Here is a 24091-nt window from a genome sequence, read left to right as displayed (position 1 = left end):
GTGGAAAGAATAGATATGTGAAAAAAATGCTGTCGTACATGTAGTTGAACCAGGAACACTGCAGTAGTAGTAATAATTGCAGCGCTTGCATTGACGGTTTTTTTCTTTTCTCTGTTTCTCTTGTAAAATGTCTCGGGTACAAACAAAAATGAAAAGAGGAGTCAGGAGAGTGATGTCACACCGCAAGGGGGCTCTTCTGAGGGGTCTCATGTTCCCTGGCCCTTTTCAATTCTTTCACCCTGGAAACACAGAGAGAGAGAGACGAGGGTCCGTGAATACATCACCCGTGATTTGAGTAACAAGTTCATCAACGCACACGCACGCACACAGGCCTGACAGTATCAGGCTGTTCAGACAGAACTACCCAAAGCGTATCGAGTCGGCCCAGATCATCAGGAACTTCAGCAGGTCTGTGAAAGGAAATGTTGGTCAGGATTGGACTGAGCCCGCACTCTCCAGTGAATAAAGGAAAATAATTATAGCACAATAATTACAAAATCAGTACACTTGGGATTGGATGTCCATCTGTGATAAAAACAATTTGGATGCGATATTAGAGCTATTTTAATTACAGTTATTCTAGACTGATACACTGACTCCTACCACCCCTTAATGCAGAGTTTGACCCAAATGTGACCAAGTGGAAGATTTAGTCATTTAGTCCGTAACATAAAGCATGAATAACTGAATGACATGCTCTGGTCAAGGTCTTCATATAAAGACACACTTGATAGCTTGTGAAAAAAAGCAACTAAAATCCTCCTATTTATACAAATGTACTAACTGGTAGTTCACGAAAGAATGCCACCAGATGATGCGTGTGGGTTCATATAAGAGGAGCATTATTTCTGGAGTGTAAAAGCAAAAGACTGCAAATATCACTATCCTGTGTCGTCTGCTCCTGTTATTCTTGGGCAAACACTGCAACATGTATGTACAGAAGAAAAGCAGCCGTGGTTAGACGCAGCGTTTGTACACGCAAACCATGGGTGTGTGCGCTGCATCCTCTCATGCTGAGCTGGTGGACTCCCTGGAGGTATGAATCCATTAATGCTCTGTGTCGTAGTCCCGGTGGGTGGAGGAAACTATTGTTTGTTTTCTCTGCCGTGACCTATATGCTATCACAGCTTCCTAACCTATATCACATTATAGCAGACAAGCGTGCCATTAAGAGGAGGTAACACCGACAACCTCACCTGCCCTAAATGCATGGTGACATGTTTTAGGACAGCTAATGCAATAAAGAGTAGCAACATGTAACCTGAATGTCATAGAAAGAAACAACAAGGAGGTTAAAGGTTTATGAAGCAAATATTCAAACGTCTATGTGTGATGCATACGATATCCTGGCCTCGTTCCCATATAATTGAATCTGATACTACTGTATTGTTTTATTTTTATTTTTTTGTTGGTTTGGGTGAACCAGATGGCACATCACATTTAAAGTTTTCACACAGTTTTAACAAATGGAAATAAGAGGGCTTAAGTCTCCCTTGCAGTCTGTCGAGTGGCTAGAAACAGAGCACACAGCCAGCGAGACAGACACACAGCTACTTGAGAAACAGCAGGCCCATAGCATGCCTAAAGGTAGAAGAGCAAGGCCCATAGTTGTCACCACTTGACATGCAGCAGAATAAAACATGGTTGAGAAAAAAGCTTCCCGTTCTCTCAAACTGGCAGTCGGCATAACCACACAAAGCTGAAACAAAATACATACACGGAAAGTCATTTCCAAGGAGAGAAAGACAGAGATAAAGAGAGTCAGAGAAGTGTCTGTTAAGTGTTGCAGTGATATTGTCATTCATAAGCGTTTTGTTAGTTCGGTTCTGCTCTAAATCTGAGCCTCTCAGTCCACCTGTGGCTCCAGTCAGCAGCCTTCATGCAAGCAGGCATCAAGCAACAGTGATGGGGGAGATGAAGAAGGGTGGGTGGGATCGCGGGAGAGAAAGAGCAAAGGAGAAAATGAGAGCGAGGAAAGGAGGGAAAGAATGTGAAGGCCGAGACCTCAGGAGAAGATAACTGTATTATTAAAGAGTGAGAGTGAGACATAAGAGGAACTAAGGGAGAAAGAAGGCATCCAGAATAAACAGGTAGAGAGGAAGGAAGAGAGAGAGATAGAGAGGCACGAACTGAGTTGCTGAGGCTGCACTCACCCGCTTGAACAGTCTATGGTCCATCAAGGGGCTTGGCATAAACAGCAAAACAATACCAGACAGCTATTAGCACACAGTAGGCACTGTGAAGGAGGGGACGAGGACAAGTGGGGGCCAAGTACAGTGAAGGGGAGGGAGGTGGAGGTTAGGTGTTAAGGGTATTTGTAACCACCCACTTTTTTAACAAAAATAAATCAAACACATCACATAAGAAAAATAACAAAATGTGCCTTACTGATGTAGTCAGTCTGACATTATTCTTTTAGACCTATCCTTGCAGTAAATCTGACAGTGAGTGTAGTGCATGTAAACTACTATGTGTGCATATGGTTAGATGAGTATGTGTGAGTCAGTGTTGGGGCCTACCTGTGGCGGCAGCGTCGTAGGAACCTCATAATCTTCCTGGCAGCCTGATCCTGCCTCTTTGTGAGAAGACTACCTCTATAAAACAGCACATAGAAAAGAGCGTCTTACTGTTGCTATTACCCAGGTCATGGTGTATCCGGGGGCAACGCTAAAATAAAGGCAACTGGACTGGTTGAGTTTTCTTGAAGATGTTGGTCCACTCATCCAAGCAGCTTCTTCAATTCTAAACGACTGGTGGAGTTTAGGTTTTATTTTAGGAACATCAGGGGATGGTTCCTATTGCCCGTCAGTAGGTTATTAGAGTACCATTCATCAAGCTACTTGCAGGAGTGGCTGAACATCTTCAAAAAACAAAAACAAAAAAACAACCAGCCCAGTTGCCTTTGTCTTAGTATTGTCCTTGGATATTGTAATATGAAGTGCAACACCGTGTAAAATATTGTCTGTAGCAGCAATAGAATATTCAAGCCTTTGACCTTAATTGAGTATGTGCTTACCTCAGTTTGTGCTGAACCAGGGCAGCAGCAGCCCCACGGTGGTGGGGCTTCAGCCTGCCAAACTCCTTGTAGCTGCGGTAGTATTGCTGGATGAGTACAGCAGCCCTCTTGCTTTGCTGGAACTTCTTCTGTTCGTGGTAGCTGCGGAATTTACTCTGGATAAGGATGGCGGCCTGCGTCATCTTCTTATAAAGTGCATACTGCGGGCGAGAACAAAACAACATGTCAAGGTTTGTTGTGTGCGAGTATTAGAATAGAATAGAATAGAATAGAAGAACGAGATGTTTGGAAGTAAACTGAGCCAGTGTTAGTGGTTTTTTTTTTTACCTTCAAGGCTATCCATGTTAGCTTGTAAACGGGAAAAGGGAGAGATTATGAATGTGGACTAAAGAGTACTGAAGTATAGACTCACATGTAGACTTGACCACGTCTGAAACACCTTGTGCATTGTGATGCCTACCTGTTTGTATTTCTTGTAACAACGTTGTATGACAGCAGCAGCTACTTCCTGTTGCTCTCTGAGCGGCCGCCCCTGTTGGAGAGTAGAGTGGGATAGGTCAGAGGTCACAGCAGAACCTGTATTTCGCCACAAAGGATATTAGTGGCTCTGTCTCCCTGAGGTCTCCTGGTGGCTAGCATGTGAATGCTACCCGGGAATTTGTTCACGTCTGGTGGACCAGACCCCTGTGAAAATTGGGGAGGCGGAGGTAAGCTGTTGTGCGGCCGAGAGCCAAAAGTCCACCTCAGCATCAGCTGGCAGACGAGCACAACAACTGTGAACGACAGCGAACAGTTCGTCATAGGAACACTTGTTATAAGTAGCTGAGGGGTGGATAGGGGGTTGAGGAATGGGATCGGGCAGGGGGTAAAGACTGGTGTGTGGAGAGCTAATTAAAAACAGGCAGTAGCAGGCTTCATACCCCTAACTCAGAAAGAGACAGACAGAGACAGAGCAGAAGAACATGAGCTTAATTGTATCTAAGAGCAGCAGGAATACAGGGGACAGTGCAGTCGTTTCTCTAAGCAAGGCCATGCTCTGCTCAAGCCACCTTTCCCATGCTGAAACCACAGGGGTATATTTGTATATTTCTGTTTATGTTGCAATGTGTATGTGAGCAGAGGAACAAAGAATCAGACAAAGATGGACAACTTTGATAAATATTAACCTGATTGGAGACATCTCAAGACAAAAGATGTTAATAAAACATATCACAATTCTGAACCTTACTGCAAAAATCTGAGCTCCAAAGCTTGGAACCAAATAAAAGTGAACCCTTCAACATCTCCACTGAAGCTAAAAACAAGTCCATCTAATTACAACAGTCCTAAGCCTGCAGCCCTGTCAGTGTGGGCAACAGTTCACACAGCTTATGGCACCTGAGCACCGGGCCTGTACCTTGTACTTGCGGAAGGCAGTTTGGACTAGGCGAGCAGCCTCATATAGCTCTCTCTGCTCTGGATCTGACAGAGTCAGCTGGGCCAGGTCTCGCTCCACCTTGCTGTTAGAGGCATTGATGAACTCACTCCAGTCAGCTGGGGAGGGGAGAGTTGACCTTTCAATGGGCCCCTCTCTCAGTGGAGACCCCCCAGGACTCAGGCTGGGGTTGGATGATGGCGTCAGGGGTTCATTATACAGAGATCTGAGGAGAGAAGATGACAGAAACCTTATTTATTCATGATGAGCGTACGAATTCTGCACCTAGTCAATATTCATAATGACATTCGCAGCATAGTGGATGAAGGAATCAAATTGAAAGTATTAACCTTTGCAAATAATGGGCCATGTCCCCAAGCAGTTTAATAACTGATTTTATCTTCAGTTTACATTGACTTCCTTTAATCTTTGCAGCACTTCCCACTGCAGCACTCAAAAACAGGACTTGTTTACGGTTTAAATCTACACTTTTAATCCATCGTGGCATTACATTTAAAACACATGTATCAAAACTAAAAAGAAACTTACTCTACAACGCGTGCCTAAATGTGTAAATGTGTAAAAGCAAACACAGAGGAAAGGACAGGCATGTAGGGAGGATTTGCTGCACACCCACACGCATACAACACAAACTGGCTGTCAAATAAAATATTCTCTGGCGCTCACATGGCGCTCCTTACCGTAGATGTATTATGCTCGGCAGCTGTTCAACATCTCCCAGGTAGTTGGCCAGCCAGTTCATGGTGTTGCTGACCCCTGATGTGTCTAAGGGCACAGAGTCTGTAGCGGTGAAGTTTTCCCTTTTGATTCTCTCTGGCGTTGCTTCAATGATGTGCTCTGCCAGTGTCATCATGTTTACCTGTTTTGTTGAGGCAAACAAAGATGAAGATGGAGGTGAGTACTCATCTAGTAGATCTTTATTCGATTCGTCAAGCCTGAGAGACTACTTGTTTTGGTATCTGTTCATGGCCTAATTATACGGACTGATCTGTCTGGCCACGTGACAAAAATGTCAGCTTTAATGGCAATGGGGAAGGGTATTAATGATGACAGCCATATTGCTGGGGGCTAAAATTCCTAATCAAGCACTTCATCTGTTGGACGAGTAGTTAGACTGATATTGATGCCTTAGCTTTTGAAGTAGATCAATAGAGAGAGCTTATTATGCAGTGATGGTCATCAACAGAGTGCCAGGACTGCCTGGTGTCTACCGCCTACCCAGTGCAGAATGCCCACATAAAAGAAGTGGCATGGTACAGTGATGTCCAAGGATCATTTTGCAGTATTTGGTTTGCTGATAATCGTGTAGCTGTAATGCATATTGCTTGAATAAGTGGTGCCACTAAAAGAATTAGATATATTTTTGATACACTGTAGATATTCCCATTAGTTAGATGTCAATCTGCAATTTGCAGTTGAGCCAGATGTTTTATTTCTCTTTTCTCATATGCACCATGTTGTTTCTCCTGCCATATTGTATACAAATTAATACTGCTGCGCTTTTTTTTTTTCTCCATTCTCACCTGCAGGTCATCCATCTGTGTGAGGCAGTTCTGGTTCTCCAGATCCTCCCGATATGATAGCAGTTCTGAATCTGCCATTTCTCTGTCTGCCATTACCAGCATGCCTAGCTGTTCCCGCTGACGTAACCGATTGACCAGTTTCTCTTTCCCCAGGCTGCTGCCTGCACTGATCCCCAGCGCCTTCCTCCCCAAGCTGCTGCTGGAGGTCCATCTGGCTGTTCCTGTGCTGCCTCCTGTAGTCAGGCCTTTGTCTGAGCTCAAGCCTTCTGTGGACAGGCTCTTAGTGCTTGAGGACAGCTTGTGGAGCTGTTGCTGCTCCAGGCTTAGAGGAACAGACATGGCCTTATCAGGCCGAGTTTGAAACAGTTCTGGATTGGGTTTATGTTTTTTAGCAAGTGGAAGGTCTCTTTGGCCCTCGCTGCTGTAGTAGTTGGAAGGCTCTGACCTGGGCCTTCTCAAGTCTGCAATAAAGATTACACATGAGAATTAGCAACATAATACAAAGACAAACATCTTCTTTGACAATGACTATTAGAAATAATTAGATCTCACAATCAATGACTTTTACTGACCCGGATTGAGGCTGGTGGTACTGGATGTTGTTGTTGTGGTGGCAGGACCTCCTTTCTTACCACTGGGTGCTACTACACTGTCGTTTGCCCAGCTGACCATCCAGCTGTCTGTAGTGGGGGCATCAGGGGCTGGGGAGAAAGACATGCGAGTTGTGGGAGGTAGAGGGGCTGGTGGCTGCTGCTCTTCTCTCTGTAGCTGCTCCAGACATTCAGCCAATTTGGTGTGGCCACGAGAGCGGGCAATTGACAGGGGTAAGCGGCCCAGAGAATCTGGGATAGCTAGGGCACGTCTGTCCCATTTATACAGGACCACTGCAGCCTCCAGGTGACCAAGTGCACATGCCCACATCTGGAAGGAAAACAAATAAGAAAACGTAGAAAGTGTGAAATAGATCTAATCGATTACAAAAACCAGAGTTTTCTTCATTATTGTTCACACTGTTTGATGTTAACTTCAGCTCTCTCACCAGAGGTGTGCAGGAGAAATGATCCACATTGAGAGGGTCCACTTCCAACTCCAAATCAATACTATCAGCATGCTTGGTACTGAGTAGGAGAGAGAAAACACTGTTTAGTGTGTTGTACACCAATTAAAACCCATAGCTCCATTATACAGTATGTATGTAGAGAATTTAATTCTCACCGCCACTTGATGAGTGTCTGAATGAGGGTAGCATAGCCCTGGCCTGCAGCCAGGTGAAGGAGCGTCATGCCTCTGAAGGTCTTGGAGTGGATTAAATGTTTGGACTTGGCCCAGCAAGCTCTGCTCATCATCTTCTCACAGACCACCACAACACGGCTCTCAAAGGAGCTGCTGGCCTGCGTCTGGCCAGATACACACTCAAATAGAAAAGAAGCGAACCTCTATTAGTTGCTGTATATGGCTCTTTGACAAAAAAAATAAAAAATTGAATCACTCTATTGTTATGTGTGTAGTTATAAAGTACATTTGTCAGTCTACATTGTGCTTTTTGTACACCATTACGTGCACTAAATGACTTTAAGCACAACATGCTGTGAAAGCAGCATGAGGTGGCTTTTTACCTGTGACTGACTGTTGTTGCCTCCCCCTCCACCTCCTCCACCACCGCCTCCGCCTCCTCCGCCCCCTGTTCCTCCCCCAGCTCCGCCACTCCCTGCACTGCTCGACTGCTGGTGGCTGGCCATCTCTGCCATCCTCCTCTCCATCTGCTCCAAGCGCTCCAGGATAGACATTCTGAACTGGTTATCTGGGCAAACAGTTGGACACAGAAGAAGAGCACGTCAGCACACAACCAGCGTCCAGTGTGAGATAAAAAATGTCTGTGTTTGCTGGTTCCACCACAAACAACCCTGTGTCCTGACAAGATAAATGATCACACATTATGCACCACAAGCTGCACCAATATGTTAGTCTGAGATGCATTAAGATTGTTGCAGTGACTTAACATCACAAGGTGCACAATTAACTATTTAAGAACAAAAGTGTATTTTTGGGATAGTGAAAAGCTGAGGGGTCTATCCATCACCAGCTAATGCCTACAATCCCTAAACTCTTGCCACCATCGTTCTTACATCACTCAAACACAGCTTCAGCAGACTAATGCAGGTTGAAAGACTGGCCAAAGAGCAGGGGCATCTTAAGTGTACCCAGCCTTTTACGGATGGCTTCAGACAAACTTTAGAGGGAGTGTAGCTGAAGGCCTTCTCCAACTGATTAAGTACAGTCTATTGTAGTCCATCCCTGTTTTAATGTGCCTGCATGATGGGAAGGATGACCAGGAAGTTGACAGAACACAATCAGTCATGTCCTGCAGCTATTCAGGGTCCTTGAAAACCCAGTCTTTCTATACATAAGGATGAATGATGGATGCGCATTAGACTTGAGTGTTTACATGTTGTTAAAGAGGCAACTACTGCCTTGTACCCTGTGTCAGTGAGAGTAGTGAGAGCAGTTTTAGTGATTGTCTCCATCTCTCAGGTTTTCAGCCTTAAAACAAGAAAGGCTATTTCCCATGTCAGAAATATGGAATATACTGCATAATTCAAGATGTAGTAGAGGAAAGGGCAGAACAAATGTCTTCTGAAGAGTACTTTAGAGTATTTTAAAAACAAGCAGACTGTAATGTTGCCAGACAGGTTTTGATCTCTGTACAAAATCCATTTGAGTAACTACAGTAACTCGTTACTCAAATGCTGTTGTGACACTTCTAAACACTAAAATAAAACCTAGTGTAATACGTTAATGTAAGATTATGAGACACAAGGCATACTGAACTTTAAGGAAACCCCCTCCACAGACACTCACCTACACATCAACAAAAAACATGCACTTGCGAATATGAATGTGCGTGCACGTGCACACACACTGTAAGCTGTGTACAGACAGCGGATTGGGATGGGCACAGAGAGCCCACTGCAGCAGGGAGTATAGAAGACTGCATTAGCATTCCCCATTTAGCCACTATGAGGCCGTTTCTGTGGCAACCTGCTGCTGAGCGGTAACTAGGCGACAGGAACATGGCTGTGTGTGTATGGTCTGCCTGTGTGCTATTGGCTTATTGATGAAGGGGAGGAGGAGGACTCAGTACACCAGCAAAAAATGGAGAAAGACAAACAATGAAAAAAAAAAAAGAGTCTATAAAGCTGGCTGTGTACCTGGGCTACTCTCTTTTATCATTGTTGATGTTTTAGGTAGGGACCTAATGAGTCAAAGTGGGGAGCCCTCACAGCATGACCTGATGACATTTGCGCTTTCTCTGCAGTCACGGCTTAAGGTCCTGTAGAGAGCTAATGTCACAGTGAGACCTCGTATAAGCTAGTATAAAAGAGGTCAAGTAACTTCAATCACTGTGTAGAACAGTATAATGTCACTGACTGATAAATTACTGTTCTCTGTGACAATATGCTGCACTGTGAATAATGGACTCAAAGGACAACAATGAGGTCCGTGCCTTCGACTCCTGTGTGTGCTTTAGACTATCCAAGTGAATGCGCCGTCAGATGAGCAGATCACGCTCATATCGCTATGAGGGATCCACCTTCACCTATTCACAGGGTGGACTGTGGAAACTACTGAGGTGAAGAGTTGCGAGCCAGTTCTAGACTGAGTCCTTGTGTCAGGAGGGGAGTCAGAAGGTTGATATAAGTCACAGTGTAAGGCTTCAAGGTACAAGGCTATGCTCTTCCTCTCCCTCTGAGTGACATGTAGGGAGAGACATGGACAGAAATGGAGAAAGAGAGGGGGGATAGTTAGCAGTAGGCTGACATGTCTTTGTTCAGACCCAGTGCTGCAGTGTGCTGCAGTGCAGATGATGTCATCTCCACCTGCTGCCTGCTGCTCCAAATGCGATGCACGTCCACTGCAGAGGGAGGATGGGGGTAGAGACGAGTGGGAGGGGAAAGGGAGGAGACAGGGAAGGTGAGCAACCAAACAGCACTGTAACAACACAGTGACGTTGTAAACGTCCACCCTCTCTCTGGTTTACTCCCTTGTGACGGTGTGTGGCAGCAGACGTGGTCACTCTCACACATTTAGGGTAAACTGTGACATGTTATGTTGGAACTGGATGTGGAAATGAGGCAGACCACTCATTGTACTAGAAAACATGAATGAATGATGACAACTATAGATATCAGGATGCATATTAACCTTCAAAAGCTTGGCCAGGTTTCTGTGGGTGAGTCCCATTACCTCTGTTATGGAGTCATATAAATCGTTCCTGTGTGTCTAGTATTTCCCTACTGGAACTGGGCCTGTGCAAACTTTCCCATACAAATTGAAAAATACAAAAGCAGAGAGACCTCTTAACTTTCCTGAATAAGAAAACCCACACTGATTTTCATGCTCGGTCTCACACTTTCCCATTTCTAGTGTGGGCTATCCTGTGAAGTATATTTTTTGTGAGAGTTATTTTACTGGAAACAGCTAACAGAGCTAAAAGAGAGATTTTATTTATTTATTTACTGTAAAGTCGTTACATAAGACAAGACTGTGCGTTTTTAAGTTACAGAGAGAACGGTGCTAAATGATGACCTGACTGAGGTCAGAGGAAAACCTCTTGCATTTGGGACAAAAGCCCGGAGAGGATGGAAAAATACCCAAAATATGTCTTTTAATAGAGTGACAGCTACCTAAGCTAAAACGGGAACACTTTAATATGCACCAAGAATGTAAAACAAACCCTGGTCTTGAACTTTTCTGACCCAAATAACCCAAATTAATCATGTGCCACTGATAGCTTAAGGTCGACACTTAGCAGACCCACAGAATAAATAATAAATGTTGTCATTCGTAAGAGCCATCGCAGGAGTACTGTAACATACTTTCAGCGTGTTGTTACTACTCCCTGATCTCTGCAGAGTCAGTAATGTTCCTGAGCTTGTTATGACTGTGGTGTGTCACAGTGTCTCTGCTGCTGCCTCTTATTAGCTCTTTGCTTCTCTCGGAGGACACTCATGTCCTCTGAGAGAAGCAAAGAGCTGAGGACCTGTAAAATGTGCACTGGGTTTCAATCCACACAACGTCAAAGGCCAGCCCCATGTGCTCTATCTCATCTCTGGGATGTGGCAGCAGCTCCTCGTGAGACAGGTTGATATATACAGGGATAAAGGAAGGAAGGACAGGGCTGCTTATTGAGACACAGTGCAGCACAGTGGGAGTGAGAGCAGGCTGAGGGGAGGAAGAAAACAGGAGGAGAGATAACAGTCAGGACAGGACAAGGCTGAAGTCAGATGAGAGGACAGAAGACGGGTGATGGAGAGGGGTAGACATTAAAGAGGGGAGGAAAAGGTCAGGACTCGAGGACATGCCAATTCAGAGATTGTCAATAAGACAAGCTAGAAAATTCGTTTGCTGGGTCAAGTTAGAGGACGGGGAGGTGCAGTTTGTCCGTCCCAATTCAAAAATGTCAAGGATGAGGGCAAAGAACTGCCACTGTAGCTTGAGTGTCTTAGATGTGCACAACGCATGTGCACACACTCATATCATCCTCCAAGTAAAATGCTGACTGCAACCTGTTGAACTTGTTAACACACAGACAGGCTCGTGGACAAACATACTACACTGAAAGTCACACAGGGTTTGTTTGTCTAATTTAGGATCACACTTTTAATCTGGATTTTAACTGTTAACATTGCATTTGCTCCTAAAAAGGCATATCTTTTATCCTTAAAGGGCTTTTGGGGGTAATCATACTGAGAACTTCTGATAGATTGTAATAGACTAAAAGAGGACATCTTTAATCTTCACTTCTTAAACTCTGGTGCTGTCCGTGCCAATCAAGTTAAGGGCTGAACTTCATTATCTTTTTGCAGCCAGCCAAATTCTCACATGTATCCCAGTGGAAAGACCAGAGGCCTGCCTCCCTCTGGGTCTCTGTGTGAGCTGACTGACAGGGGCTGGTATTTGTGGCCAGGCAGAGGAAGAGGGCAGGCCATCTGGCAGCAGACCTCGCAGCTGGAACACATGGCCGTGTGCTGATCAAAGGCAGACTATACTTTGACACAGTCTAATGACAGGTTGTGTGTCTTCCTCTCTAATTTTTCCTCGCTTTTGTTAAAAGAGTGATAAGAAAATCTCTTAGCTGCTCAAGGAATAAGACTGAAAGAGACAGAGATGTCTTTCCTTACTAGAATATGTTATTTTAAATCTACTGAGGATGTTATCTATTCATCTATCCATCTATCTATCTATCCATCTATCTATCTATCCATCTACTATACTGCTCATCCTGTTCAGGGTCAAAAGGCGGAGCGAGAGACAGGTACATCCTTGACAGGTCATCAATCCATCACAAGGCTAACACACACAAACAGACATTCACATTCAGTTGAATTCACTTAACCTCTAAGTCTTGACTGTTGTGACAAGCTGTATCATCTAAAGGAAACCTCTCAGACAGGTAAACAACATCTACACAGAAACAAATACAACAACCAGATCAAAACAGTTTTGGTGTTTCCCATTACAACGCTCTAAAACAGGTCTGTGGTTTGTCCTCTGTCAGGTAACTACCAAGTATTGTATGCCCTCTTCCTAAGTCCAGAATAATTTGATCAGAAACCGTACTGGTCTTGCTGACATTCAAAACAGACAACAACAAACATGATCACAGTGTCAGGACACTGAAATAATTTACTCTCAACCATATACTGTAACTTAATAACCACAAACAAAGGTCACCCTGCTTCAATGCAGCTCTTAACCCACTGGCATTTATCCAGCTATATAGGTCAATATGAGTACAGTCTGCACGCGGAAAAGATACGTTGTGTCACATTGAAGGTAAAATGCCAAGAGTGCACACCGTGGGGATTTACTGTCATCCGCTATCACACTAATAGAGTGATTCAGTATTGGCTTCTTATCTTGGGAAGTAGGCTAGTTTGATTTTTCATCGGTGTACTGTTGATGCAGTAACAAGTGCATTTCATTAGCTTCGCATTTGCATAAACAACTACATAGTGCTTGACACTTCAGCTGCAGGCACAAGCACAAATGAGAGATGAGAGGAGAAATAATTTCAAAGATGAATCAATTTGATATAAAACACTACAGCCCAAGGGACAAGACTTCTGCAAAGCTATCCATTAGTAAGACAGGACAGTTAGGCTAAATTCATTTACAAAGATTCTGTACAGAGAGCCTGTCCTGCCATTTCGCTCATGTTTTTTTAACATCATACTTAGGTCATAGTTCTTAGTTCAGTTTTGTCACATGCAGAAATTCCACATATGGCAGAGTATTATGAAGCAACAATTGTCACATCTGTCATAACTACTGACAGACACAGAGATCGAGACATGAGATTTACAGCCATATCATTCTGAATGATTTATAGTTTGAGACTTTTTTTTTTAAACGCCTGACAACTTACTGGCACATACCTGCACTTAATCAGGGACTAAACCCACAAATAAAAACGTAATTAACGGAGAAAACAAAAAGACCAAACAGATATTTTTTTTTTTAAAAACAGCACTCTAACATGCATAACTAAACTAACTACAACAGTACTGCTTTAAAATTGATTTAAGACTAAAAACACTTGGACAGTATCATTGAAAACTATACACCGTTCACTTTTCAAAAGTAGAATTCATAGCATAACTATGACACCAGCTTGCATCAGCTTGCACAGGTGTTACTTTTACCACATTTCCCTACCTCATCTTAAATGGACATTCAATTAGGCTACATAAATAAAGAGATCATCTTACTATTACTCAAATTATTATAAGGAGTTCAGTCACAATTGAGGTTTGGACTGAACTCCTGATTATTTGGGAAGCTTCAATGGAGGCACATACACATCTAGGAATTACTGTATGTGTACTGTATCTGTATCAGTGACTGTTTCTCTTTAAATGCTCCTATCTCTTTTCTGCAGTGATCTATCACCTCCAGGTGTAAGCATTCCCACATCACTGCTGCTGTTACTAGAAATACAACTGCCATTGCTCCTTTTATTGGCACAAGTAAAAGAGCTACAATAATATAGTTTGTCTTAAAAATGAACTATAATGCGGTTTAAGTCATGACATTAGACACTGTGAAACCAACATTTCCACTGTTTATGAGCAAAAAGCCTGCCAATGTGATATTATCAATACTAATATTACTACTATTGCTACAACCACAATGTAGATTATATTTCCAACACTACTACTACTATTGCTAGAGCCTACATATTCAAATGTCTTTTGCAGGTAAGACACAAGCTGTTTCTACTAGTGCCTGTTTTCTTTTCATTAAAGTGGAAACAAAATGGTGTCAGTGTCAATTGTGCAGTGATCTTGTGTAACACATGAAAAACACTGTGTTGATTCATGCAAAGACTTGACAACTTGGGATCTTTCAAAGCAAGGAAAACGTTACACTTCACAGAGGAGCAACAGGTAAATAAACGTGTACGTGGGATTATCGTGCTTTAAATGTTGTGGAAACCTCTGCAAAGTTTGAACAGCTAACAGAGTATGAAGGAAGTCATTGTTTGTAGATCTGTAGAGCTGAAGCTGCTGTTACTATTACTGCTGTCAACGGACTGATTTTTATGTGTCCATGCCGGTGAAAAGGTCAGCCCTGAATGCAGTGTGAGCTGTAACACAGCAGCATTAGTAGTTCTCACAGTCCATACGGTGGCCCTAATAACCTCAGCAGCACTCAGGGATGCGACAACCCTCCAGTGCGCTAGACTGGAGCAACTACCGTACATTCAACAACACGTGAAACAGCACTTGGACTATAGGCTGGGACAAACTCACCCTATAGTAATCATCAACAAAAATAAAAAAATAAATAAAGCTGTCAACAAGAAGTGTAATCTGAAGGCACGGCTTGGTGTAAAGCAAACATGGAAAATAGGCGTGCTACATGTTAACTTTCTTTGCTATTCAAATTTCCAGTGTTTTTGCTGGATGTTTTTCTCCTGAGGAGTCTCTAAAACATGTCCAAGCACAAATCGTGAGTCAGGAGTTGGCTACTATCAGCATCAACTCTCCAGTGCTCTGCAATGAGGCAGAGTCACATGAAACATTTGGAAAGCATGTGGCCGAAAACAGACAGCATCTGTAAAACTCCACTACAGCTCTGAGGACTAAATTAAGACACTCAGCATGCGGGGTACTCAAAGAAACGTGGAACTTCTTCTTCTTCTGGCAAACACAAGAAAACGCACAGAATACAAAAAAAAAAAAAAAAAGCAGCCCAAAGAAAAACACAACACAACCACAACACAGCACAGCACTACAGCCATATGTTGAGCTTAACACTTCTAACCTTCTATTTTATTTTCCATTGGTAGAGTCCACCTCAAAGTCAAAAAATAGAGCCCCTTTGTCTTTTAGGAAATGCAGGTGTCATTCACTGGCATCCTGACCCAAAGAAGTCCAACTAAAGCTGCATTTCACTCAAATCGCAGTTTTTGCCGGCCAGGCTACTGCACGCTGTTACACGGAGAGGAGGAAAAATATATTAAAAAAAGATAAATCCTTGGTGAAGACTGAATCTCAATCTCAACAGAGCACTCGTCAACAATAGAACAAAGTGAGGGAAGAGAGCGACGTGAGGGGAGAGAGAGAGAGAAGAGAAGGAGAGAGAGGAAGACCGCTCACTACTCTTCCTCCTCTAATAGCCCCCTCCTCCTCTTCACTTGTTTCACCTCACACACATGCACTCTTTCCTGGTGTTTCTAGTAGTCGCTGCTATCCCAGCCTGCAGTAAAACGACCAAAAAAAAAAGAAAGAAAAAAAACGCCGCTAGGAAACGTTGTGCGCACGTGCCCCCGGTAAACAGTCGCCCTAATTCCCGTTTGTCGCCTCCTTCACGAGCCCTGCTCCTAAAAACCCGCACCTTGAATGATTCCCGCCATCACTGCTGTTTATTGGGCTATCATTATCTTTATCATCTAAGTATTCGGACGGATCAAGCCGACTCTTCTCGACGCGTGTTGCTCTCAGCGTGCGCCTTCGCGCAATCTCTCCCACACCGGAGAAAGTCGGCTCAAGCGTTCAAAACACGCCTTCTCCCAGCTTAGCAGCCGTCTGAAAGTAAATCGTGTTCTGTTTGCGGTAGTTTACCATGTTTACCCTAACACGCCCACTCCTCGGCTCCTGCATTGTGTGTACACGGTCTGCCGTTTGTCATGCGGGTGTAGTTAGGCTCACAGTCAGTACTGTCAATGCGCTCCCCTGGACACTAACGGGCACTATGCCGCTATGCGGGGCTGGAATTTGGCAGCTCGCGGAGAAGCCCTCCCGGCTCGGGTCGTGAGATCTGAGCTCAGGGACTAAAAGGGGACGACGAGCGTTCTGCAGCTCCGACAGCTTTTCTGTCCTGCCCATGGCTCCCTACCTGCAGTGCTGCAGAGAAAAGCGCCCCTTCCCCCACTCTGCATTATGACAAATCAAGGCAGGCAGGCAGCTGTGCCATTAGCACATCACAGCACAGTTAGTCTTCCACGGGAGAACAAACTCACAAAGCTGTACCACACCGCTGCGGACTCAGACAAAAATATTGCACGTATCGCACGTAATGGCAGCAGCCTGTAGCTAGTCTAGTTAATCAGGCGACTGAGCAGAAGCCTGACACGGTAACAGGAATCTTGTCACAGTAGTGTTTTGGACGTGGGGATCCAAAGGGCTGGGTGTCATTGTTCCGTTAAATGTGCAGCGCTTCTTGCTCGCTCTGTTGTGCTTCAAGACTCTGGACATTATCGATGTGATTAGTACACATAATTACTTCCTGCCCTACTTCTGAAATAAGTCACATGGTCAAGTTATCGCAGTGGTGGAAATCGATTTTCTCCGTGATTACAAACAATTCCACACAGCTCCGCACATTTACGGGAAAATAAAACACAAACAAAGCACATGGATTCGTGCGCTCTGCGCCAGAGTCGCTGTCCACAGCACGGTGGTCCTGAATCTGTGCTTCACACAGGCTTTCGAACAAACCTGGACCGGACCATGTAGCAACATTCATCTTGCAGTAACAATCCAACATGTGTTTGACTTAAACTTCAGGATTCAAACATAACGATCCTTTTCCTTTGGCACAGCTCAAGGTGTTTTCTCTCTGAAACTCACTTGGTGTCACACCAGGTTGACATGCCTTTCCTTAATTTTTATGGAGCAAAGAACACACACGTACAACATGTATATTGTATCGTGTTAAAGTGACACTGTTTTGTATTTTTTATTGATTTATTTTGACAATGCTGCAAAAGTCTCGTATTACCCATCTTTCTCCCACAATTGTACGGACAAATGGTCCAGTATCAGTTGCTGTATAGCTGGATGAAATGAGCTGAAATCCTGCCAAACTGTACAAGTGGAAATCCCAGTGCAATCAATGATCTTTGTTGATCACTCCACGGCTTTGCCTTGCTCAAATAGAGAGAGACCGCAGACTACCACAGAACAAACAATGAGGGGTGGAAGGCAAGGAGTTAATGTAAGTAAGGTGGTAGGGTGGGCTGTGTTTTCCCTGAGACAGTCGGCTCCTCCTTAACTGGTTCTGTGAATGGGCCAGAGAGGCAGTAGGGTATGAATGGCGGAGGGATCCACTGGTACTGTATGGAAGCTGCCAGCTCTTGATTACTCACTCCCACTCCCTCAAGAGCCGTCTGCAATGCAGCTGTCCTGTGAGTCTGTGTTTCACCGTGCCCTACTTTATCCTGTCAATGCTTGAACACTGCAGCAATACTTCTCCCAGTTGCACGTGTACATGCAAACATACGGTGACTTACATGCTCATTGCATTCTGCAGAATATGCTTACAGTAGGTCACCTGACTCATAGACTTGACTTTAAACAGAATGGATTTGCCAGCCCTGCAGCATCTATTGTTATATATAGAATAACTCAACAATACTGCTCAACAAAAGCCCTTTTACTGTAAGAGGCTCACACATATCAAACATGATTTATCATCATTTGAAAATACCCCTTAAAGCCAGTGCCCAAATGTATCATTGGATTTGCACTGCTGTTTACACAAGTAGCCTTCCTAGGGGCTAACTGTAATAATGCATTTACAGTTAATGCATTTTAACTCACTCACTAAACAGGCCTTAAAATAGAACGCATGCATACGTGTTGCAGTGTTTAAAGTGCTGCACAATAGAACAATACAATGCAAAGAGAAACACGCTTCAGCACATTTCACCTTAACTCAACTCAGCTCAACTCACCTCAACTCAACTCAAATTGATTCAATTCAATTTATCAGTTTTAATAAGTTCAGTTGCTCAAGTTACTGGATTGAGTCAGTTAGGGGGACAAAACAATTTTGTAAAACATTGGCAAAATTGATGAATCAAAATACTGAATGATTGCAGAGCTTTATCCATAAAGAGGCACCTCAAAATGAGGTAAAAGGTCAGCAACTTACTGACCTTCACACTGAGCGGCCAGCCCAGTGACTGTACAGCAATATTTACCTTCAAGCATCAAAGAACCAGCGCGTCATTATGAAACACAAGCTGTGACAGTTCTCATCTCAGCCAGATTTCAGTCCAACATTTAACAGCAAAACATGAAAGAATGGCAAACAACACACGTTAAAGTTCTCCTTCCACTGTAGAAAATACAGTATATAACATTATTACTACATGTGTGCATACTCGATGGTGTAAAATCATATAATCTTTGGCAGTTACAATATTCTGAAGGCTTTACTTTGTGCCAGTAGCAAATGAATTTGTAGGTTGTGGAGAAAAAGCAAAGCGAGAGAGGATTTCACCTACACGACTATCCAGAAAGCCATTAATAAAAGTTTACAAAACCAAGAAAGAAAGAAACCACAGCAGAAATAGAGAGCCAGATGGCAGATTTGGAAGTGCAAAGTGAGCATACACAATAGCAAGGATTACATAAAAGAAGGAAGAGGAAAATAATAGAGACATCAGATACAGTTGGAAGAGCCTGAGCAAATACAAGGCCAAGAGGACACCTACCATCCAGAGAGAGCCAGTCGTGCTGAGATGATGGCAGTGAAGGAAGAGCGCGGGCTTTGTACTCGAACACCACTGAATTAGAGATGATCTGGTTACTGACAGCCACCTGTAGTGTCACCAGACCTGTATCATGAGCTGCAGAGGGAGAAGATAATGAGAATTCAGTGCATATAAAGAATAATCTGTAATGACCAGTTCAATTTTCCATGCATGTCTTTGCTCGGTGTAAGAAAAAACAAAATACAGAGCCTGTGTTGCTTCATTATATCCCAATTTAAATGTTACACATGATGAAATGATAGCAGCAAAGAGCACATTGCATACACAGCATATTGGCTAAGATAAACATTGTTTGCACTTACTGTTACAAAACTGAGTTGGATATCCAGCATTTTAATATTTGAATGTCAAATTAATTTGAAAATGCAAATTCATGGAAAAACATTTCCTGGCTAGATCATCTAATATCAGCCTACGGATTATTACTTCAAATAAGTAAACGAAATGTAAATTTATACATATTATTCTTTTAATAAACACAAAACCCAGTATCACAGCCCCCACAGAAAAAGATGAAAAATGTAACGGATCGTAAAGAATAATGTAATAGCTACTGCTCAGTTCACTGATGGTTCATGTGAGAGTGAAACATCCCCTGTGTACCTGGGCAGTAGCACCGCAGCACCCCTGGTTGGATGAGAGAGGCTGGGACTGAGATCTGGTCAAACAAACAGCTGTAGTTCGAGTTGGCCTCTTGCCAAGGCCCAGTGATCAGCACCTTAACACCACCCTGACAAACAGAACATCGATTGAACATACTCAAAACACATCTACCAGTTCAAGTGTTAAGGACTCCTGGTTACAGAATGTATTGTTATCCTGCCACCTAGAGTGAGAAGATAAAAATGACACCAAGGTAGAGTGAACTTCTGCCTTAATGCCTTACACGGATCTCTGCTGCCATCTTGTGGATGAACAACATTACTTCACTAAAGCCATCACTATAAAAAGACAACACAGACTTTAAATGTAGTGCTGCCCCCCACTGGCTGAAGGGGGGCATTACGGTTAACATGATATTACAAAGCCAAGGAGTGAAAAGGGGAAATTCTCTCATCTGAATTTCAAACATTTATCCGATACGAGATGTTTTTCTCTCCCAGACCTATTTATTGAAAGCCATAACAACACTAATGCATAGTAGACCAGTGTAATGGTCAATCCTGAGCACTAACACAGTGTTCATTTGTAAACACTTTGTCTTGCTTATCTGACTGCTGACTCTGCAACAATAGAAAAATTATCCTTTCATATCTGAAGTTTTTATTTAATTAATACCTACAAACTATACATGAATAATATTTTACATCAATAAAATATTCACTCATTTACTGCTTTAGATTTTTGGGATGCGTGGATTTAAGTTAAGATAATCCTTCATTTATCCCACAGTGGGGAAATTTGCAGTGTTGCAGCAGTAGTAGAAACACATATATTTAATATCAAACTTTCACACCGTTTCAGTAGTGGCTGTTTAAATCTAAACATACCTCCAGTAAATAATCGAAGGTATAATTCCAATGAGGACAATTTCATGATTAAAAAAAAAATGAAATTGACATCAAATCACTCTCTAAAATGCTCTACTTAAACTCTACTTAATAAAAGCATTTCTGAAATGGATCTAAATCTATCTGTATGAAGATATCTCTTATCAGTCTCTCTTATTCCCTGTTCAGAAAAGATCAGAAGTCTCAGTGCAGGGTTTTGATACTTTTACTCATGCAGTGCACAGGCAGTAATGATTTCAGAAGTGGACGGACACGTTAAAGTCAAAAGTTCTATGGGAAAGCTACGGCCTGCATTTTATGCACATTTATATAACTGGTTTTGAATGATGATGGAATTGATTATATATAATAATTAAATATAATAATTAGTTACACTGATAGGGGCATACTCCACTTTATAATAATGTCCTAGTGGTCTTTACTAAAAAGAACACTGGTCTTATGACAGCATAATCACAGCATATTTTTCAGGCCCATACAAATGTGTCCAGCTCCAGAAAGCTCTAGTGATAGAATTAGTTAAATGGTATTTCAGCCTATATGTATGTAGCTTGAGAAGGGAAACCAGGGGTAAAAAGCGAAAGAAGAGCTTGCTTGTAAAGCTTATTGCTGTGAGCAGAAAGTAATAACTGACAGAAACCAGGATGAGTTATCCACATTTTTCTTGAGTCAGAGCTTCTGTCATCTGGATTAAGGCAGCTAAAAAGTAAGAAGGCAGCCAGGAGGTTTCAGTGAGTCAATGAAACTGTAAACGGTAAAGGGACAAATTCGGATTTTTAAAAACTGGGTGGAACATGTCTGACCCCTCCACATAAATGAGATCTGACCACAGCTGCGATTATGGACTAGATACAACTGATTTAAAGCATGTTGGACTGCTCTCAATTGAAATGAGGAAGTGACTCTTGTCCTTGTGACCAACACCTCGGCAATTACTGCATAAAATGTTGTGAACAAACAAATGGTGGCCCCAAACCCCAAAACACTATGAAAAAAAAGAGAGACCCTGACACTCACCTCAGGATAGGACCACTCAGGGGAGTAGTCCGTGACCATGAAGAGCCGGCCTGTGGCCTGAAGCATCCCCAGAGCCCCCTGGGCCACAGCTGCAGAAACCACCTCTGCTACATTCATGTAGGACAATGAGCCTGCCTCTCCAGCGTTTCCTCCTGCTCCGGCCCCTCCACTTAGAGACTGGGGGCTGCAGCAGGGTTGAAGGCAGAGCTCTGAGGGGCTGTAGCCGGAGCCCCTGGCCCCTCCATCTTCCTGGCCCTGCTGTGGGGCCCCACCAGCTGTGTTCTGATTATCAGAATTGTGAGATGTAACTAGCTGGTGTGCATATAGGCCCCCTCCAGCTGACATGGCAGCCCCACTGCCGTCCACTGAGATGAAGTCATTAATGAGGTCAGAGAATTGGTTTCCAAAAGAGATGTCAAAGTGATCCAGGTTGATCTCCATGCCTGTCCCTCCTGCTCCACCATTGCTAGCACCTCCGCTCAGGCCTTGGTGGGCTCCAACAGCGTTATACAGTCCCTGGACCATGCTTGTGCCTTGAAGGAGAGGCTGCAGCTGCTGTTGCTGCTGGGTGCGGTTGCTGCCATCACTACTGTTGTTTCCATTATGAATTGCTACCCCTTCACCTGCACCTCCTGCTCCTCCTCCGCCACCATCTGAGGCCTGTTGCAGGTAGTGCTCTGCTCCTCCTCCCTCACCATTTCCTGCCCCACAGGCTTGAATGTGATCTCCTGGCTTAAGCATATTCTCAGCTCCATTTTCCGTGGCTCCAGTCTGACCTGAACTCACGCTGCCTGACTGCTCTAGACCAACTACCTCCTCATGTTCAGTCCCCAACCCAGGGAAGGTTCCCTGGTACTGTAGCAGTTGAAGAGAGCTCGCTTGGGCAGGCCCTTCTGAGGGTGAGCCTCCATTACAGTTGGCCCTGTGCTGGGTTTGATGGGCCTGATGGTGGTGATGAAGGTGGCCATTGCTGCCAGGTGAGTCTGTTTTCACCACCTGTAGCCCCATGTAAGCTCCAGAGTCATGGGAATTGTGCTCCATCATATGTGTTTTCTGGCCCATGCTGGGCCTCCCCTGCTGAGTCTGGCCGTTCTGTGATGCATCTTGGAGAAAAAAGCTGGGTGAACGATTCTGGTGTTGCATGTGTGGGCTGGACATGGTCTGGCCATAGCTCACTGCTGTAGCACTGGAAGTATAGTCTTGCTTGGCATCAATGGCACTAAAATCCATCTGCTCCAAGGTAGTGCTGGGACTCAGACCCCCACCAGAAGGGAGAAGGGAGCCGGCTGCTGTCAGACTAAGGTTGCCTTGGCTTGAACCAGCACCAGATGACACAGAAACCCCACTGGCACAATTTACTACTGCCCCCACCTGGTAGCCACTCTCCTTGGCCAGCTGCTGCTCAAAGGATGTGTCTTCAGTCTTGATGTTCTTCACCAGAGCTGAGCTGAAGGTATAGCCATTGTCTGACATAGGAGGGGAGCGCTGTAGATTGCCATTGGTGCTACTGCTGCCACCAGAAGAGGAGGAAGAGGAAGAGTTGCCCTCTGTTTTCATTGCACTCCCTCCATAGGTCTGGCCCTGTTTGGGGTTGTTCAGGAAGCAGTCGGGATCAAAGTTCATGTTGGTTTCTGGTATCTTGATGGTTCCAGAGTCCAGACTGCTGGAAAGCACCAGTTCCTCGGACACCCCAGCTGAAGACAGCATGGACAGACTGTCTCCTGCAGTGGTAGTCCCAGGTTCCCCCACTCCTCCACTGGGGAAGGCAAATTTGTGACGATCAGAGGTCACGGACAACACCAAGCCCTGTGAAGTGGCATCTGCACCCATCAGGTGAGTGTTGGGTCCCCCAGTAGGAGACATGCTGTAGACAGGGTCTCCGGTGACCTCAGACATAAAGACACTCTGGGACAGGCCAGACATGACAGAGGCCACATGGCTCATCCCCGTCACCACTGGGCTATCAGCCATGTCCGGGTCGCTGTTGAGGCCGCTGCTGATGGAGACTGGGGAGTTCTGTGTGGTGTCGGGGACCTCGACTTGGTTGGTGGATGACACCTCTGTGCTGTTTTGGTGCAACAGGACAGGCTTGTGGACTTTGCCATTGCGTTTCTCCCTGGTGCTGCCCCCTCCACCACCTCCCCCGGAGCTTTTGCCTCCACCATGGGCACTGTGCTCGGTCTTCCCCTCCGACACATCGTTGTTCTGCACCTCAGAGTGGGCACTGCTGTAGCCGCCTGAGCGGGGGTCCACTTTAGGGGAGATGATGCGGTGTTTGGCGCTGTTGCATTTATGGTGCACACTGCTCCCCGCACCTATATGAGGGCAAACAGAATAAAAGAGGTTGTGGATTTGGTTGGGCAAGTGGAACACAGAAGAGCAAAACGATTTTATTGATTTCCATGTTCTTTTCAGTTTGTTATTATCTGTTTGTTTATGTGTTCAAATGTTTGTGAAGGACAAATTTCTCCTCACTGTTATAGAACTAGACCTTCTGTAGCTATACAACATACAAGTGAG

General features: G+C 44.2%; 1 protein-coding gene across 1 annotated transcript in view; it reads right to left on the bottom strand.

Moving 5' to 3' along the window:
- Window positions 1-206: 206 nt before the first annotated feature.
- Window positions 207-24091, bottom strand: part of camta1a (calmodulin binding transcription activator 1a) — a gene marked incomplete at both ends in the record, with an annotated part of 259735 nt that continues 235850 nt past the window's right edge. The window contains 16 exon segments of the mRNA XM_084552845.1: window positions 207-239; window positions 2154-2184; window positions 2520-2594; window positions 3017-3216; window positions 3344-3364; window positions 3477-3548; window positions 4413-4656; window positions 5132-5310; window positions 5975-6435; window positions 6547-6895; window positions 7014-7092; window positions 7190-7386; window positions 7591-7775; window positions 18984-19118; window positions 19647-19773; window positions 21572-23886. Coding sequence (XP_084408971.1) covers window positions 207-239; window positions 2154-2184; window positions 2520-2594; window positions 3017-3216; window positions 3344-3364; window positions 3477-3548; window positions 4413-4656; window positions 5132-5310; window positions 5975-6435; window positions 6547-6895; window positions 7014-7092; window positions 7190-7386; window positions 7591-7775; window positions 18984-19118; window positions 19647-19773; window positions 21572-23886 — 4703 coding nt within the window.

The sequence above is a fragment of the Chelon labrosus genome (genome assembly GCF_963514085.1).
Source record: "Chelon labrosus genome assembly, chromosome: 10".
NCBI lineage: Eukaryota > Metazoa > Chordata > Actinopteri > Mugiliformes > Mugilidae > Chelon > Chelon labrosus.
This window is presented reverse-complemented; position numbering and strand designations above follow the sequence as displayed.